This window comes from Anomaloglossus baeobatrachus, chromosome 6, assembly GCF_048569485.1.
Source record: "Anomaloglossus baeobatrachus isolate aAnoBae1 chromosome 6, aAnoBae1.hap1, whole genome shotgun sequence".
Taxonomy (NCBI): Eukaryota; Metazoa; Chordata; class Amphibia; order Anura; family Aromobatidae; genus Anomaloglossus; species Anomaloglossus baeobatrachus.
In genome coordinates, this window is record NC_134358.1 from 321,895,218 (window position 1) to 321,915,531 (window position 20,314).

Sequence of the window (20,314 nt, forward strand, 5' to 3'; positions counted from 1 at the left end):
TGGAGGTGAAGGCTTTGCCCCCTCCTGGGATCCCCAGGGGTCCTCTCAAAGGTACATGTGTGAGACCTGATCACTATGCGCCTGTGTAGTCACACCTCGGTCAGCCTTCTGGATTACCTGTTTGTACTGTCCCCAGCATGGGTGCAGTACTCAGTGGTGCCTGACCAGGTCAGGGGCGCCACAGTTCCCTTTAAATTGAAAACCACCACTTGGTGGTGACTCACATTTTTGATAACCAGCAATGGTAAAACAGACAACTATGAGCTGATATTATAAGGCTGGGAGGATCCATAGTTACTGGGCCCTTCCCAACGGGGCCTGTGAGATCAGAGGCCCAAAGCAATTTAACCCTTCGAATCACTAGTTACTTATTCAAATCTGTGAAAATTGGCTGTGTGCCCACTTTGATGCCAGTTTTGATGCCCAGAACTCCGTTGGGCCAGGCTGAGGTCACTTGATTTTGATTAGGGGCATCATTAGATATGCAATTGTGGTGTTAGATCAGTGGACCAAAGCCATTTAACCCTTTCACTAACATACTTTGGTGCCCACTTTGATGTCCATTTTTTTGCCAGTTTTAGAATTTTCGCAGCTGTTTCTCAGTGTATTTCTATTAGGGCACATCAGTGCATTGTATTTTATTATTGTGAGGTGTTACTTTTGTTGTTAAACCGGTAAAAAACTGAAAATACTAAATTGCCGAAACTGACGAATAAGAAACCAACTTCAGCATCGTCATTGCACATGTATTTGCTGGGCGGGGCCTTCTCATGACATCTGGTGGGCGGGGCCTTGCGCATGGCATCTGGTGGGCGGGGCCTTCTTACGGCATCTGGTGGGCGGGGCCTTCTCATGACATCTGGTGGGCGGGGCCTTGCGCATGGCATCTGGTGGGCGGGGCTTCTAGTAACAGTCGGGCCCGGGCAGTAGACGCCCTCAGACATGGCCGATACCGAGGAGACTGTTCCCGGCGCCGCTCGCTCCTGTAGCCCAGCACGTGACTCCCGGCCTGGCTCTCCTACCCAGCTGAGCAGCGCGCCCCTGCCCGAGACCCCCGCAGCCGCCAGGCACCCCGCACACACGTGCCCCCGCAGCCCGCCCGCCCTGCTGCCGCTGCCTCCCGGGCTGCCCCTCCGCTTTGATCGGAACATCAAGCAGGCTTTCTACAACACCGGAGCGCTGCTGTTCGCGGCCGGGTGCTGCGGGGCGGCGGTGCTGGTGTACTTCATCCTGGAGGCCTTCCTGCGGCCGCTGCTGTGGGCCGCGCTGTGCGGCACCTTCCTTCACCCCTTCAAGCACTCGCTGGCAGGAGTGTGCCGCCGCTGGCTGAGCCGCCTCCAGCGCCAGGGCTCGCCCATCGTCCTGGCCACTCTGCTGCTGCCCGTCAGCTTCGCCAACCACAGCCTGGAGGCCCTGGGGGAGCTGATTGCCCGCAGGCTGCGGGCGCTGGTGCTTGTGCTGGCGGGGGCGCCCCTGCTGTACCTGCTGTATATGGCCGGGAGCTACCTCGGGGTGCGCCAGCTGCTGGCACACATGTGCGGCCTGATCTGCGGGGCTCTGGACTACTTCAGCTCACTGTGGGTGAGGGTCACGTGCTCCCTGCCAGTGTTGCCTGTAGCGCCCAATCAGCTGCATCCCTATGGATAGAAGCACACACTGGTTGCTATGAGCAACAGCTGCACTTTATCTTGGTGCTGGGTTTAGTAATGATCCTAGTGATGAGCTGGAGATTATGCAGGGGGTTGTCTGAGAATAACGAGGTAGGGACCACTGAGGAGGGAGGAGTGATGGCCTTACTCGTATGTGCCCACAGGGAGCGCTGTACGTGTCCTGTATCTGTGGATGTGTGGGGCCACAGGGAGCGCTGTACGTGTCCTGTATCTGTGGATGTTGTGTGGGGCCACAGGGAGCGCTGTACGTGTCCTGTATCTGTGGATGTTGTGTGGGGCCACAGGGAGCGCTGTACGTGTCCTGTATCTGTGGATGTGATGTGTGGGGCCACAGGGAGCGCTGTACGTGTCCTGTATCTGTGGATGTTGTGTGGGGCCACAGGGAGCGCTGTACGTGTCCTGTATCTGTGGATGTTGTGTGGGGCCACAGGGAGCGCTGTACGTGTCCTGTATCTGTGGATGTTGTGTGGGGCCACAGGGAGCGCTGTACGTGTCCTGTATCTGTGGATGTTGTGTGGGGCCACAGGGAGCGCTGTACGTGTCCTGTATCTGTGGATGTGTGGGGCCACAGGGAGCGCTGTACGTGTCCTGTATCTGTGGATGTGTGGGGCCACAGGGAGCGCTGTATGTGTCCTGTATCTGTGGATGTGTGGGGCCACAGGGAGCGCTGTACGTGTCCTGTATCTGTGGATGTGTGGGGCCACAGGGAGCGCTGTACGTGTCCTGTATCTGTGGATGTGTGGGGCCACAGGGAGCGCTGTATGTGTCCTGTATCTGTGGATGTGTGGGGCCACAGGGAGCGCTGTACGTGTCCTGTATCTGTGGATGTGTGGGGCCACAGGGAGCGCTGTACGTGTCCTGTATCTGTGGATGTGTGGGGCCACAGGGAGCGCTGTACGTGTCCTGTATCTGTGGATGGGATGTGTGGGGCCACAGGGAGCGCTGTACGTGTCCTGTATCTGTGGATGTTGTGTGGGGCCACAGGGAGCGCTGTACGTGTCCTGTATCTGTGGATGTGTGGGGCCACAGGGAGCGCTGTACGTGTCCTGTATCTGTGGATGTGTGGGGCCACAGGGAGCGCTGTACGTGTCCTGTATCTGTGGATGTGTGGGGCCACAGGGAGCGCTGTACGTGTCCTGTATCTGTGGATGTGTGGGGCCACAGGGAGCGCTGTACGTGTCCTGTATCTGTGGATGTGTGGGGCCACAGGGAGCGCTGTACGTGTCCTGTATCTGTGGATGTGTGGGGCCACAGGGAGCGCTGTACGTGTCCTGTATCTGTGGATGTGTGGGGCCACAGGGAGCGCTGTACGTGTCCTGTATCTGTGGATGTGTGGGGCCACAGGGAGCGCTGTACGTGTCCTGTATCTGTGGATGGGATGTGTGGGGCCACAGGGAGCGCTGTACGTGTCCTGTATCTGGATGGGATGTGTGGAGCCACAGGGAGCGCTGTACGTGTCCTGTATCTGTGGATGGGATGTGTGGGGCCACAGGGAGCGCTGTACGTGTCCTGGATCTGTGGATGGGATGTGTGGGGCCACAGGGAGCGCTGTACGTGTCCTGGATCTGTGGATGTGATGTGGGGCCACAGGGAGCGCTGTACGTGTCCTGGATCTGTGGATGTGATGTGTGGGGCCACAGGGAGCGCTGTACGTGTCCTGTATCTGTGGATGTGATGTGTGGGGCCACAGGGAGCACTGTACGTGTCCTGTATCTGTGGATGTGTGGGGCCACAGGGAGCGCTGTACGTGTCCTGTATCTGTGGATGTGATGTGTGGGGCCACAGGGAGCGCTGTACGAGTCCTGTATAGGTGGATGTGTGGGGCCACAGGGAGCGCTGTACGTGTCCTGTATCTGTGGATGTGATGTGTGGGGCCACAGGGAGCGCTGTACGTGTCCTGTATCTGTGGATGTGATGTGTGGGGCCACAGGGAGCGCTGTACGTGTCCTGTATAGGTGGATGTGTGGGGCCACAGGGAGCGCTGTACGTGTCCTGTATCTGTGGATGTGATGTGTGGGGCCACAGGGAGCGCTGTACGTGTCCTGTATCTGTGGATGTGTGGGGCCACAGGGAGCGCTGTACGTGTCCTGTATCTGTGGATGTGATGTGTGGGGCCACAGGGAGCGCTGTACGTGTCCTGTATCTGTGGATGTGATGTGTGGGGCCACAGGGAGCGCTGTACGTGTCCTGTATCTGTGGATGTGATGTGTGGGGCCACAGGGAGCGCTGTACGTGTCCTGTATCTGTGGATGTGATGTGTGGGGCCACAGGGAGCGCTGTACGTGTCCTGTATCTGTGGATGTGATGTGTGCTATACATATAAATGCTATCTGCGCCTTCCTCATACAAATTTACATAAACTACAAGAAGCTAGTGAAGTGATGTGGTAACACTTCTAATGTCAGACAATTCTGCCATGCTGTAACCCACCAGCGCCTTGTCACTCTGATGCCACACTCACAAGGCCATTTGTCTTAAGGGGGTTGTCCACAATTCGGATAGTCCCTTCTAAATGCAAATGTTTCCCCTTTTTAATAATAACTTTTACTCTTCTTCAGCTTTCGCTCTCCGGGATAATGTACCAGTGCGACGTCCCGCTATCCCCGTGGTCAATCAGTGGATGTTAACTCTTCCCGCCTTCAGATGTATTAATTATATCGAGTCAGAGCGAGAGCAGCAGCGCTCACTTCCTCCGTCTGAAGGCGGGGCCAGTGAACGGTCACTGATTGGCTGCAGGGACAGCGGGACGTCACACTGGTACATGATCCCGGAGAGGTGGATCCATTGAGTAGTGGACAGCCTCTTCAATTAAAAAAAATTATTCAGGCCCGTGTAAAAATAACATTGTCCTTGCATTTAGTACCAAATATTGGTCTTTGTGTAAAAGTAAAAAATACCATTTTGATCTCATAACAACACATTAAAGTTGGATATAATTGGTCTGTATTGCAGGACTGGTGCGTTTCTGTGCACGTGGCTGGCAAAGTGCCATGCTCCATCAGGGAAGCCCCAATGTATTTAAAGTGGCAGTAATAAAATCCATTGAACTGGCCTCTTCTTTCTTATCCCAATGTTTTATATGGACACTTCACTACCAAACAGATCCCATCTGTCCCTCTGCTGTGCAAGAAGGCTGACAAATGACTGACCTAATGATATGGGAATCTGGCCACTGCTTGTGTAACACAGGGAGGGGTGGCACTAAATTGAACCCTGAGGCTGTCAAACAGTTACTGTGGCCATTAGAAACTAGTTAGATTGTTTTTTTTTTTTTTTAGACAATAAAACATTCCAAAGCTGATGACCCACCTTAAAGGGGGTGCTCCTGGAATAGAAAGTAATCTCTGAAATCCCTTTAGTTAGTAAATGACTCGGTATATTTAAGGACATGCTCTAGTACACGGTAGAATGCGCTTTTTTACGCACCTAACCGCCAGTGGGTGGAGGTTTGCTGAATTAGAAATCCGCTTTAAAGGGCCCCTGTCAGCACAAATGACTTCAGCACAGGCACTCGGTGCTTCAGGGCACAGCGTTAGGTGCACATTCCCACCGGCTTGTTTAACCTCCTTTGATGGCTATAGCTTCATAACTCCAGAGAAGGGCCGACATAAATAAAAAACAAGCAGGTGGGAAGGTGTGTGTACATGATTGCCTCCAGGATTCCCCTCGCAGCTAGTATGTGATCGGCCTAGTGAGTCACAGGGCAACCAGATTGTCATCCGCGTCTCAATTATCCATCAGGACAAGTAAGACTCTAGTCCGCACGTGCTGCTTGTAAGCTACAAACACTGGGAACTTCTGGACTCAACATTCACCACTTATCTCAAAGGCAACAAATCCTAGTTGCAAACGCATCTAAAAACCTACTAGTAAATTTTGGCTGCTTTTCTTATAAAGGTGCTTTCCCCAAGCACAGCGAGGCTCTTGGACTTGTGGCTGTGAAGGGGAGTTTCAGCGAGCCGCATTGCAGTACCCCAATAACCTGTGCTTCGAGGCTGCTGGGCAAAGTTGTAAAGGACACAGAATGCATTTCCAGGCTCAGGATTGGAGAGCGTCCCATCATAATATAATGCCGCACTATTCGTGCGAATAACAAATAGTGTGAAATTTGGGCCACTCGTTACATTGCGAGTATTCCCCATTGACATACATTGCACACGCTACTCAGAACGAATATGTGAGTATTAGACAGTATTCATTAGGAGTATAGTGTTTACGAATAGTTAAGTACTCACTCAACTCTATAGCCCCACTATGATGCACGATCGCTTCTACTTGGTTTGAACAGTCTTTTTGTTCTGACAGTCCCTTTAAGGGATGTTACATTTCTGGGGTATACCACTATATTATGAGGGGACCCTCTCCAATCCTGAGCCTGGAAATGCATTCTGTGTCCTTTACAACTTTGCCCAGCAGCCTCGAAGCACAGGTTATTGGGGTACTGCAATGCGGCTCGCTGAAACTCCCCTTCACTGCCATAAGTCCAAGAGCCTCGCTGTGCTTGGGGAAAGCACCTTTATAGGAAAAGCAGCCAAAATTCACTAGTAGGTTTTTAGATGCGTTTGCAACTAATATTTGTTGCCTTTGAGATAAGTGGTGAATGTTGAGTTCAGGGGTTCCCAGCGTTTGTAGCTTACAAGCAGCACGTGCGGACTAGAGTCTTACTTGTCCTGATGGATAATTGAGAGACGCGGATGATAATTTGGTTGCCCTGTGACTCACTAGGCAGATCACATACTAGCTGTCACTACCTACACAATCTGACAAGTGAGGGGAATCCTGACAGTAATCATAATGCACACTGTACATTACGTGATTGCGCTTTGGTGAAACCTGACAGTGACTGCAGAAATTCAGCCAAGCCTGGAAAACCGAGTACAATCATTACTTCTCTGTCCCATCCCCTGCTAGTCCTGTGGCATCATGTTAGTCAAGTGACTGTTTGTGACTCGGAAGTAATGCTTGTATGTATGAAACGTGACTGCCAAGTGCAGTGATTGGCTGCAGCGGTCATGTGAACACTGCATGTGTCATCTGAGGAGTAAATTGGTGAGTTAAAGATATTTTAACTCATTTCTTGCTCTTAACCTTTTTTTGCTTACATCCCAGACAACATACTCAAAGTTGATATTAATAGCTCTTGGGAGTTCCACAAATGAATGTTACATAAAATGTTCCTATTCTGAGATAATCTTATATACTGTATGTGTCCCTGATGTGTCTGACTGTACAGGGACATGGTTTGATCGTACTACACCTCCTGGGCCGGGGAGGACACAAGAGTATACAGACATCACAGCACTGGGATTGCAAATTCTTTCTTTGACGAAAACCATTTTTTGAAAATGAGCAGGGAAATGTTTTACCTCACAAAAAGAATCAGCTGTGATCTCATGCTGTAATGTCTGTATATTCTTGCGTCGTCCCCGTCCCAGGAGAGGAGGTGGTATAAGCAGACAATGTCCCTGTACGGTCAGACACGGCCAATACACAGCACATAGCAGGGACACATCTAAGGTTATCTCAGCATAGGAACATTTTTTTAAACACAGCCAAGTGTGGAAATTATTATTCTGAGACCAATTGATTAAAAGCAACTTTAAAATGAACTTCGTGTGAAAGGCGCTTGACTGCATTAGGCCACATATAGAGCCATAATAGGGCTACCCTGAGCAGGAGGCTGTTGATGTGCAGTAAATACATAGACATGCCTGGCCGGAGGGGCAGCTCTCACCGGGGCAATGTAGCTTTGGATGACGGCCACTCTACTAATGCTGCAGTTGTCCCTGTGCTGGATCTGTACTAATTGTTGGCTTATTTCTAGATTTGGACGCTGGTTATTGGGTACGCTCTGGCAGTCTCCTTCAGGTGGAATCCAGACACTCAGCGCTACCTCACTGCCTTCTCAGTTCCTGTATGGCTCATACTGCTCTTCCACTTGGGTAAATAGTTCAGTACTTTTATTGATCTGCTGCTTCCACAATCTTTCTTTCATGAAGATAAAAATAGAAGCATATTACTAATCTATTGGTGAAATGTAAAAAATATTCTGTAATATCAGTACTAATGCCAGCAATAGAAACTAACAAACATGCCATAGAGTAGCAAAACAACCAGTTAAGCTGCTTTTCTAATTATCTATGACCTGGAGATTACAGCAACTATATGAGTTTGAGGCTTAAGGTACCGTCACACTAAGCAACATCGCTAGCAACATCGCTGCTGAGGCACAACTTGCTAGCGATGTTGCTGTGTTAGACATCCAGCAACATCCTGGCCCCTGCTGTGAGGTCGTTGGTTGTTGCTGAATGTCCTGGGCCATTTTCTAGTTGTTGCTGTCCCGCTGTGAAGCACAGATCGCTGTGTGTGACAGCGACAGAGCAACAACTAAATGTGCAGGCAGCAGGAGCCGGCTTCTGCGGATGCTGGTAACCACGGTAAACATTTGGTAACCAAGAAGCCCTTACCTTGGTTACCCAATATTTACCTTCGTTACCAGCGTCCGCCGCTCTCAGCTGTCAGTGCCGGCTCCCTGCACACGTAGCTGGAGTACACATCGGGTAATTAACCCGATGTTTACTGTGGCTATGTGTGCAGGGAACAGGGAGCCGGCACTGGCAGTGTGAGAGCGGCGGATTCTGGTAACGAAGGTAAATATCGGGTAACCAAGGGAAGGGCTTCTTGGTTACCTGATGTTTACCGTGGTTACCAGCGTCCGCAGAAGCCGACTCCCTGCTGCCTGCACACGTAGCAGAGTACACATCTGGTAATTAACCCGATGTGTACTGTGGCTAGGTGTGCGCTGGTAACCAAGGTAAATATCGAGTTGGTTACCCGATATTTACCTTAGTTACCAAGCGCAGCATGCTTCCACGTGTAGCGACGCTCCAGCGATCCCTGCCAGGTCAGGTTGCAGGTGGGATCGCTGGAGCGTCGCTTAGTGTGACATCTCACCAGCGACCTCCTAGCAACTTACCAGCGATCCCCATCAGGTTGTATCGTTGTTGGGATCGCTGGTAAAATGTTTAGTGTGACTGGGCCTTTAGAGGCTGATATTCACACTAAGGTTGTTTAGATGTTATAGGGTTCTGGCTGCCTTAGTTCACGCCCGGGCGATTTTTCCATTTTTTTCTGGAGTTTTTCACACTCCCCTTCTTCAGAGAGCCGTAACTTTTTTATTTTTCCATCAATCTTGCCATATAAGGGCTTATTTTTTGCGGGACAAGTTGTACTTTTAAATGAAACCATACGTTTTACCATATAGTGTACTGGAAAACCGCAAAAAAAATCAAAGTCCCAAAAAATTGCAAAAAAGTTCGATTGCATGATTGTTTTTGGATAGTTTATTCACCGTGTGCACTATATGGTAAAACTGATGTGTCAGTATGATGCCTCAGATCAGTACGAGTTCGTAGATACCACACATGTATAGGTTTACTTTTATCAAAGGAGTTTTACAAAAATTCAGAAGTTTGTCCCCAAAGCGCACTTTTTGCACTATTTTCCGTGATCCGTAGTGTTCTCATTTTTAGGGATCTATCTCTGTGATGGTGAAGGAAAAGAATTTTTTTTTTTTAATGTTAAATGGGGTCCATCTTATAATGCCAGTGTCCGTCTAACATCGTCAACAACGTCTATGTCCCTCATAGCCCCCCATCCTAAAATTAGCTCCCTTAATCTGGATATGGCCCCCTTATATTGAATATAGCCCCCTTGTGATGGCACACGTTCCCCTGTGCTGCCTATGGCCCCCTATGGATTGCACATATTCCCCTGTGCTGCCTATGACCCCCTATGGATTGCATACGTTCCCCTGTGCTGCCTATGGCCCCCTATGTATTGCATACGTTCCCCTGTGCTGCCTATGGCCCCCTATGGATTGCATACGTTCCCCTGTGCTGCCTATGGCCCCCTATGGATTGCACAAGTCCCCCTGTGCTGCCTATGGCCCCCTATGGATTGCACAAGTCCCCCTGTGCTGCCTATAGCCCCCTATGGATTGCATATGTTCCCCTGTGCTGCCTATAGCCCCCTATGGATTGCATACGTTCCCCTGTGCTGCCTATGGCCCCCTATGGATTGCATACGGTCCCCTGTGCTGCCTATGGCCCCCTATGGATTGCATATGGTCCCCTGTGCTGCCTATGGCCCCCTATGGATTGCATACGTTCCCCTGTGCTGCCTATGGCCCCCTATGGATTGCATACGTTCCCCTGTGCTGCCTATGGCCCCCTATGGATTGCATACATTCCCCTGTGCTGCCTATGGCCCCCTATGGATTGCATACGTTCCCCTGTGCTGCCTATGGCCCCCTATGGATTGCATACGTTCCCCTGTGCTGCCTATGGCCCCCTATGGATTGCATACGTTCCCCTGTGCTGCCTATGGCCCCCTATGGATTGCATACGTTCCCCTGTGCTGCCTATGGCCCCCTATGGATTGCATACGTTCCCCTGTGCTGCCTATGGCCCCCTATGGATTGCATACGTTCCCCTGTGCTGCCTATGGCCCCCTATGGATTGCACACGTTCCCCTGTGCTGCCTATGGCCCCCTATGGATTGCACACGTTCCCCTGTGCTGCCTATGGCCCCCTATGGATTGCACACGTTCCCCTGTGCTGCCTATGGCCCCCTATGGATTGCACACATTCCCCTGTGTTAGATATCGCCCCCATGCTGCTGCCCATAGTAAAGTAAAACACTCTTTCCTTACCTCCTCCGGCGCTGATCTCCCTCCTGTCTCCCTCCGTGCTTCTGTTCCTCCACTTCCTGGTTCTTGGTGCCGGTCATGTGATCGGCACAGCAGAGTGACTTCATCTCTGCGTGCCTGATCACAGTGGAAGCAGGGACACTGGGGAGAAACGCTGGAGGGGGTAAGTAAAGCTTTTTTATTTTAGAATGAGCAGCAGCCTGGGGGCCAAATCTAACACAGGGGGGGCATGTGCCTTCACAGGGGGGCACAGGGACATATAATATGCACCGCTCCCCCAGCCCGTCACTGTGGTGCGGTTTCAGCACTACGGAGATGGACAGCGGCTGTGCATATTATATGAGTGGGAGCAGGAGATCTAACGCTGCCGCCCGCAGCGTTAACATGCCCCCAGCACCGCTCCAGAGCGGACCCTGCAGTGTATGTATATGTGTGTGTGTGTGTGTATGTATATATATATATATATATGTATATATGCGTGTATATATATATATGTGTGTATATATATATATAATATATAGATAGATAGATAGATATATTATCTATCTATATATATATATATATATATATATATTATACACCCCCCCCTATATTCGGCTTGTAAGACGCACCCCATACTTTCCCCCAAAATTTGGGGGAACAAAAGTGCGTCTTATAAAGCGAAAAATACAGTAATTGATTTTATATTTTTGATAGGGCATTTCTGAACTCGGCGATACCAAATGTGTATATTTTTTCTATATTTAACCCTTTAATTTTAAATGGGGTGAATAACGGGTGATTTGAACTTTTAGTTTTTTTTTATTTTTTTTAAACTTTTTTTTTTTTTAACTTTTTTTTATTTTACTAGTCTCCCTATGGGGCTATATGGATCAGCTGTCTGATCACTCATTCATTTCTCCAGATCACAGCTACAGAGCTGAGATCTGCAGAAAAGCAGCTCTCCTATTTCAAACGGCAATCTGCTGGGTGTAAGAGGAAGTGACTCATGTTAGCTACAGGAGTCATCACATGATCCTGTGCTACCATGGCAACCATCGGATCCACATGATCACATCACTTGACTTTCGATGGAGCCAGGTAAGTGAATGCTTGCCATGACCCACTGTTACATCGCGTTGTGACATTTTCACAGCACGCTGTAAGGAGTTAACAGGCACGAGTGAGCAGCGAATCCACTCGTGCTTGATAGCCGCACGTCAGTTGTTCAAATCAGCTGACATGTGCAGCGATTGTTGTTGACTGCAGACGGCGGGGATTAACCTCATACGATCCAAGACGTACCCAGTATGTCATGTATCGTGAAGAGGTTAAAAAATTTGCCCAAGAAATTATTTTTTTTTGCCTAAAGGATGGGATCTAAAATAACAAACTCAACCATACTTGCCTACTGATACCCAACTGGATCCAGTGCAGGTTACTGCACAGTCTGCTGTGCAGCGACAGGAATCTGATCTCACCATTAAACCATCTGTTGTATCACTGTGATCTGTGATTGGATGCAGCAGTCAGATTACTTGAGCAAGCACATCATTGAATCTTTTATGACTTCATGCTGCTGAGCGTAACCAACCTCTGCAGCCAATCACAGACTGCAGCAGTTTGGAGGCTGCTGGAACAACATCACCACTTCCTGTTTCTGCACATACGTTGCAGTGATACAGGTGTGTCCCGGGAGGCCAGTATGGTGCAGTTTTAGTATTTTTACGTATCCTGTCCCCTGGACAAAGTTTTATTTTACCCTGTTTATATCATATTTATGGCCTGTTTTGATGTATACCGCATTTTTCGGACTATAAGACGCACCCTGGTTTTAGAGGAGGAAAATAAAACTTTAAGCAAAAAAATGTGGTCATGACACACTGTTATGGGGCGAGGATCTGCTGCTGACACTGTTATGGGGGTAATGTCCCCAAATTCTCTACTAAGGTACCCCATCCTGGTAATGATCCTCCTGCCTTTTATATGATCCTGCTATAAACCCCCATCCTGCTCATATACCCCCATCCTGCTCATATACCCCCATCCTGCTCATATACCAGCATCCTGCTCATATACCCCCATCCTGCTCATATACCCCCATCCTGCTCATATACCCCCATCCTGCTCATATACTCCCATCCTATTGATATACCCCCATCCTATTGATATACCCCCCATCCATCCTGCTCATATTCCCCCATCCATCCTGCTCATATTCCCCCATCCATCCTGCTCATATTCCCCCATCCATCCTGCTCATATTCCCCCATCCATCCTGCTCATATTCCCCCATCCATCCTGCTCATATTCCCCCATCCATCCTGCTCATATTCCCCCATCCATCCTGTTCATATACCCCCCATCCTGTTCATATACCCCCCCATCCTGTTCATATACCCCCCCATCCATCCTGCTCATATACTCCCATCCTGCTATATGCCCCCATCGTGCTCACATACCATCCTGGTATATGGCCTGTATCCTATAGCACAGAGAAAAAAAATAAACGTTTATACTCACCTGTTCCTCACTCCCTGCAGCACCGATCATATCTTCCTCTCTGCGCCGCTGACCTGTGTGTGTGGAGCCGTTCCCCTGCAGCATCGCGATGTCTTCCTGTCTGTGCTGATCAGCACAGATCAGCTGACCGGCACAGACAGGAAGACATCGCGTGCTGCAGTGGGACGGCTCCACACACGGGGACGGGTGAGTGTACTGATTCACTGCACCCCGTGCTCATGATGACGCGCGGGGGGCAGTGAATACAGCCGCACATGATCACTCGAGGCTGTAGTTGCCAGGGGTGATCATGCGGACCGGCTCTTTACTATGCGCGCGTCCCCGCTCGTCCTCCCGCCCACCTGTCAGCGCCGGCTTCTGCGCTGAGAAATGGGCGGGAGGATGGGCGTGCATATGTAATGAGCGGGCCCACGTGGTCACGGCAGGCGCTGCTGCTGCCTGCTTGTGCCCCCGATGACCCGCTCCACCGCAGCACCCTCATTCCCGGCCGCAGCCCTATAGTCAGACCATAAGACGCACCCCCAACTTTCCCCCAACATTTGGGGGGAAAAAAGTGCGACTATGGTCCGAAAAATACGGTAGATACTGAAAAAAAAGCTCCTGGTAGCAGCTTCATTAGCAATCATTTTCTAGTAATGTGATGTAAGAACCCTGCCAGTAGTCATTACAGTCATTGCTTTCATTATAGCTGTACGACGCCTCTTTTGTGAGACAAATTGTATTTTTCAGTGACATTATTTTGAGGTACAGTTAAGTACCATGCAAAAGTTATTGGCAGATGCCGGGAAAAAATGCTGCAAAGTGAGAATAATTGACAAAAAATAGACTTAATACTTTAAAATGCAGACTGAATGCACATAGTTTTTGAAGGAACTTGAAGGCTTGGAGAGCTAAGCACAGCTTATGGATGTAGGCATGCACAACTCCTGCTTCCATGGAAAGCTGGACAAGTTAGATTATAATGAGGTCAGGGATCTGTGGGGGTCATGTATCACTTCCAGGACGCCTTGTTCTTTATGCTTAAGATGGTTCTTAACCCTTTAATGACAAATGACTGACATAGCATGTCATAAGCAGGTGTCAGTTCCCGCATCATGACGTGTTATGTCTGTCATGGATTTAAGCTGAAAACACACACTGACCGCTCCGTCCCGGCAGCAGTCACCAACAACTGATCGGCAGAAGAGATGAGGAGACAAATTACGCAAGTCCCTACTTTCTGATCTCTGTGATCAGTCTAACCGATCACAGCATGTGATCTGCAGGAGGTGCTAAAATATCAGCACTTTCCCGCACGATCACCGCTGGAGGTGGAGCTCAACTCAGCTGACAGCAGCATCCTGCAGTAAAACCAGGGCTGGTGCACACTGCCTCTAGCTGACTAACCCCCCTAGATGTGTGATCCATAGCGTTGGCGTCATTTACGTGACGGGGGAACAGCATCACACTCTGGCTCTTAGTATGACAACAGGTAATTATTAGGGATTCTCCTCTTACAGCCGCTGCACTTTTGTTTTGCAGCCATAATCATTATGCAATACTAGGTAGTGATTTTTGGATTGGTTGCGGGGGTTTTTTGGTCACTGGGCTGAGGAAATTAAAGTATACATAATTGAATTGATTTAATTGCGTATTTTCCCTATTACCTTAGTGTGTGTGTATGTATGTATATATATATATATATATATATATATATATATATATATATATATATATACACACATACATACATATATATATATATATATATATATATATATATATATATATATATATATATATATATATATATATATATATATGTGTATGTATATATATATATATATATATATATATATATATACAGTTAGGTCCAGAAATATTTGGACAGTGACACAAGTTTTGTTATTTTAGCTGTTTACAAAAACATGTTCAGAAATACAATTATATATATAATATGGGCTGAAAGTGCACACTCCCAGCTGCAATATGAGAGTTTTCACATCCAAATCGGAGAAAGGGTTTAGGAATCATAGCTCTGTAATGCATAGCCTCCTCTTTTTCAAGGGACCAAAAGTAATTGGACAAGGGACTCTAAGGGCTGCAATTAACTCTGAAGGCGTTTTTCTGGCCATTTTTTGGTTGATCTGCTTTCAAATCTTTGCCTGGCGCACACCATGTTGATGCAGTAGAATTACCTTGAATGTTGTTGAGCTCAGTATTGTCTTGGTGTATGACCTGTCTATTCCACAACCCCTTCTTTATTGCCGAGTTTCGCTGTTTCTCACCCAGTTTTCAAATGAATCTTTTTAATCTATTAGGTCTTGACCACGCAATCTCTTGATCCCATGTATTTTTAATGTACATATGCTTTGTCTGTAAATATAATTTATATTGTGCTCACCCACTGTTGTCTGCTGTAAGCTTGTGAAGCTAGTATTCGCTGGAGCTGTAAGTAGTCTGCTTGTGATGTTACATGCCTCCTAGGTCTCTATATGTTAATCGCTAATATGTCCATCTACTCCCATCTACACACATTCAACCCTGACCTCCTCAGTATGTTTAGAGAGTGCAGAGTATGAGCTGTGTGTATTCCCCCACCGGAGTACACTATGTTTCGGCATAGCGCTTGCATACTGTGCTCTCAATTGGTTGGTGTAGTCCTCAGACGCGCCTAGTAAGTATCACAACTGGTCTATAAGGCTACATGCGCACGCTGCTTCTTTTTCGTGTTCACAAACTGCAGCCAAAACTGCAGCCAAAACTGCACCTTGTCAGAGAGAGCCTGGAAATGTCACAAAAAATGTAGGTGCTTTTTTGGTGCATTTTTGCTGCTTTTTTGGTGCGTTTTTGGCTGCAGTTTTGTCAACAATTGTTTCATGTATTTTTCAGTTCAAACAAGCCCATAAAGCTTGTTGAATTGAAAAAAAAAAATTAGAAATAAATAAATAATTAAAAAAACCTGGCGTGCGGTCCCCCCCAATTTTAATGCCAGCCAGATAAAGCCAGACGGCTGAAGGCTGGTATTCTCAGGATGGGGAGCCCCACGTTATGGGGAGCCCCCCAGCCTAACAATTTCAGTCAGCAGCCGCCCAGAATGGCCGCATCCATTAGATGCGGCTGTTCTGGGACTGTACCCGTCTCTTCCCGATTTGCCCTGGTGCGTTGGCAAATCGGGGTAATAAGGAGTTATTGGCAGCCCATAGCTGCCAATAAGTCTTAGATTAATCATGTCAGGCGTCTATGAGACATCCTCCATGATTAATCTGTAAATTACAGTAAATAAACACACACCCGAAAAAGCCTTTATTAGAAATAAAAAACACAAACACATTCCCTCATTACCAATTTATTAACCCCGACAAAGCCCTCCATGTCCGGCGTAATCCAGCATGCTCCAGCGTCGCATCCAGCGCTGCTGCATGCAGGTGACCGGAGAAGCAGCAGACACCGCCGCTCCGGTCACCTCCACACAGCTAATGAAGACAGCCGCGCGATCAGCTTGAGCTGTCACTGAGGTAACCTCAGTGACAGCTCAGCTGATCGCGCTACTGCGTGGAGCTGACAGGAGCGTGGAGCTGACAGGAGACAGGAGCGTGGAGCTGACAGGAGACAGGAGCGTGGAGCTGACAGGAGCGTGGAGCTGACAGGAGCGTGGAGCTGACAGGAGCGTGGAGCTGACAGGAGCGTGGAGCTGACAGGAGCGTGGAGCTGACAGGAGCGTGGAGCTGACAGGAGCGTGGAGCTGACAGGAGCGTGGAGCACGTGACTTTCAGCGGCGGTGGCAGTGAGAGGGGTCCATCATCTCCCCTGTGCGTGCACGCTGGGGACAGCGGTACTTCGGGGAATACGTGGAGGACGGGACTATCAGTGGCGGCGGCAGTGAGAGGGGGATGGACGTTGGCAGCTGAAAACATTGATTTTTCCCTCTCGCTGCCGCTGCTGATAGTCTCGTCCTCCACATCATCTCCCCTGTGCGTGCACGCTGGGGACAGTGGTACTTCGGGGAACACGTGGAGGACGGCACTATCAGCGGCGGCAGCAGCGAGAGGGAAAAATCAATGTTTTCAGCTCCCAATGTCCATCCCCCTCTCGCTGCCGCTGCTGATAGTCCCGTCCTCCACATCATCTCCCCTGGGGACAGCGGTACTTCGGGGAACACGTGGAGGACGGGACGGGACCACTTGCCTGACCTCACTTCCTGACAAATCACCTGCGTTTTTGGTACCAAAAACGCAGGTAAAAGGCAGGTAAAATGCACCACTTGTGATTAGCATGCATTTTTCCTGCGTTTTTGATGCCCTCATTGATTTCAATGGGTGACAAATGTTGACAAAAACACAGGAAGAATGAACATGCTGCATTTTTTTTGTCACAAACTTTTGACAAAAAAAACGCTGACAAATAAACTGCAATGTGCGCATGACAAATCTGACTTCTCATAGACTTTGCTGGGAAGTCAAGTGTCAGAAAGTTCTGCTGACAAAACTGCAGCCAAAAAAGCAGCAAAAAAGCAGGAAAAAAAGCAGCGTGCGCATGTAGCCTAACAGTTGTGTGGATTATACAACAGCTCTCTGGGTACTCCATACTAATCATCAGTGGTCTTTGTGACAAGTCAGAAGATATGTAGAAGTAATATAGATTTGTACTGAGTTTAAAATCCTGTTTTATATCCTGGGTATTTTTTTTGTCCTGTAACAATACTCTAGTTATATGTTGTATTTTGTGTTCTTTTTCAGCATCTGTTGCTGGGTCTTGGAAGATTCCAGTTTTTCTCATGATCGTCTTCCTAATGACAGTGGGTACACTGCATGAGAAACAGTCTGTTCAAGGATCATCAGGTTAGTTATGGGAAAAACCTCAAATTGTGAATTATTTCTCTGATTATGATGCCGAAATATAAACGTTTTTTTTAAAAAGTAAGTAAAAGTAGTAAACCGTAAAAAATTATAAATTGGGCATCCCTGTAATTTTATCAACCTGTGTCGTAAACCTATGTTTATCTCACAGGAGAATGCAAAAACAAAATACAGTGGAATTTTGGTTTACGAGAACAATCCGTTCTGGGACTGCTTGTAAACCAAGTTACTCATCTAGCAAAGCAAAATTTCCCATAGGAAATAATTGAATCTCAGACAATTCGTTGCACAACTTGTGCAATGTCCCATCCTAGTCCCCTATTGTGCCATTACACTTACACACACACACACACACACACACACACACACACACATATTATGCTCACCTTACCCCTCCGTTCCCTCGGCAGCCTCTTCCCTGGTTCCTGTAGTCCGCAGGTATGTGTATCCTATAACCATCGCGACCGATGCAGGAGCTTCTGCTGTCAGCACTTCAGCAGCAGACGTCATAAGCAGGAGCCGCTTGCCTCTGATTGGCTGCCTATGAGAAGCGCTCACAACGGAAGCTCCTGCATCGTCGCGATGGTTACCGGATAAACATACCTGTGGACTACAAGAACCATGAGGCCGCCGAGGGAACAGAGGGTAAGGTAAGCAATAATGTGTGTTTGTGTGGACTACAAGAGCGGGTCAGAGCATGGTGAATGAATGGAACCGTAAGAGTATTTGCTCGTACAGCAAAGCATTGCTCGTAAACAGAGTTACAAATTTATAGCGAAATACTCGCACACCAAGTTAGGCTAGGTTCACATTTCCGTTGTTTTGCATCAGTCACATGCGTTGCTTGATGCTTGTGACCGATGCGTTGTACAACGGGTGACAATAATTGCACTTCATTGTCATGAGAAAGCGGATTCCGTTGTAAAACGAGAGAGAGAGAACAATCAGCTGATCATTCACAATAGCCGGCCGCCGGCTTTTGAGAGCAATCAGCTGATCGCCCAGCGGTTGGCTTCTGTGAACGATCAGCTGATCGGCCGGCTATTGTGAACGATCAGCTGATCGATCTCAAAAACCGGCGGACGGCTATTGTGAACAATCAGCTGATTGTTCGGCCGCCGAGAGAGACATTAATTTCAATGATTAACACAAGATTTGAGTATGCGCAGTGAAAACATAAGGATTCCGCTGCTCAAAAAACGTTACATGCTGCGTTCCTGCCGCCCGACGGTGAGTCGTTCCACGACTGATCAGTCGGGCAGCGGATGCAACGCAAGGGCATCAGTCGCAATCCGGCGCTCATACAAGTCTATGGGAAACAACGGAATCCGCCAAACGGATTGCGTTGTTTATCAGAGCGGCGGATTGTGACTGATCATAAACAACGGAAATGTGCACCTAGCCTTACTCGTAAACCGAGGTTCTGCTGTATACAGAAACCTGCTGGAATTATGGCTTTATGATCAAATCTCTACTCTAAAAATTAAATGGGCTGTCCTGCCCTGTTGTACTTGCTACTCATTAGCATATAACTTCAATGGGTGATAACTGAAAAACAAAACCGATTTCTTTAAAGAAAACAAAAAAAAAAGTGTCATTACAGCTATGCCTTTACTTTACAATCCAAAATCCTGAGAGTTATGATTTTCCTATATTTCTGCCGACTGTCATGTGAGGGCTCATGGTTTGCTGTATGAGTTTACATTTTTATTAGTACCATTTTGCCGGCACATTTCTTAATCGCTTTCTATTCCAATTTCTCCGAAAAATAATGAACAAAAATCTTCAATTTAGGAGTGGGGTTGTTTTTTATGCTGTTCACGGATTGGTAAGTGTTGAGAGAGCTTTATTCGTCAGATCAGTACGATTACAGAGATATCACAATTTATTTTTTCTTTATCGTTCCTTTGGGAGACCCAGACCATGGGTGTTTAGCTTCTGCCTCCGGAGGACACACAAAGTACTACACTTAAAAGTGTAGCTCCTCCCTCTGAGCTTATACACCCCCTGGTGAGCCAGTCCCAGCCAGTTTATCACTTTGTGTTCAGGAGGCATATATCCACACATGCATTCTCATATGATTTTTTCCTTTTTGGAATGAGATTGAAGAAGTGCGGGTCCACGTCTGGACCCACGGCATGTCCCTTCTCACCCCACTGTGTCTGTGGTGTTGTAAGGTTGATTTCCAAGGCTGGAGCCTTACATGCCGTGCTCCTTCACCATCCCTCCTGGGCTCTGGCTTGAAGTGGGAGCCAGCACGGTCTCCATGCCTGGCAGGAGACCGGTCTCTATCCGCAGCCCTTCAGGACCCTGCTGGACCGGAGCACTCATCCCCAGGGACCTGGTCCTGCGTCTCAGCAGCTAAGTACCTGAGACGTTTATATATTGGGGTCCCTGTGCTTTATTGTTTGGGGAGAGTGTGCTTACTGTATTTATTGGCATTTCTGGCGGGTTCTCTAGCTGTCGCCCGAGAACCGCGCCGATGGTGCCTGCGCGTCGGCCTCGTCGCTCAAATTTAGGCCCCGGCTTTGCCGGAGGCCTAGTTTTTGTTCACTGCCCTCGCATGTCACTCATGCAGAGGGACAGGCTCGGCT

At 48.4% G+C, this 20,314-nt stretch overlaps 1 protein-coding gene across 4 annotated transcripts in view; it reads left to right on the forward strand.

Moving 5' to 3' along the window:
* Positions 1-901: 901 nt before the first annotated feature.
* The window catches only part of TMEM245 (transmembrane protein 245), a 142,870-nt gene continuing 123,457 nt past the window's right edge, over positions 902-20,314 (forward strand). For all 4 annotated transcript variants that reach the window (XM_075314929.1, XM_075314931.1, XM_075314930.1 and 1 more), the window contains exons 1-3: positions 902-1,581; positions 7,495-7,612; positions 17,601-17,702. In XM_075314929.1, the coding sequence (XP_075171044.1) occupies positions 943-1,581; positions 7,495-7,612; positions 17,601-17,702 (859 nt within the window). In that variant the 5' untranslated portion in view covers positions 902-942. The remainder of the gene's footprint in view (positions 1,582-7,494; positions 7,613-17,600; positions 17,703-20,314) is intronic.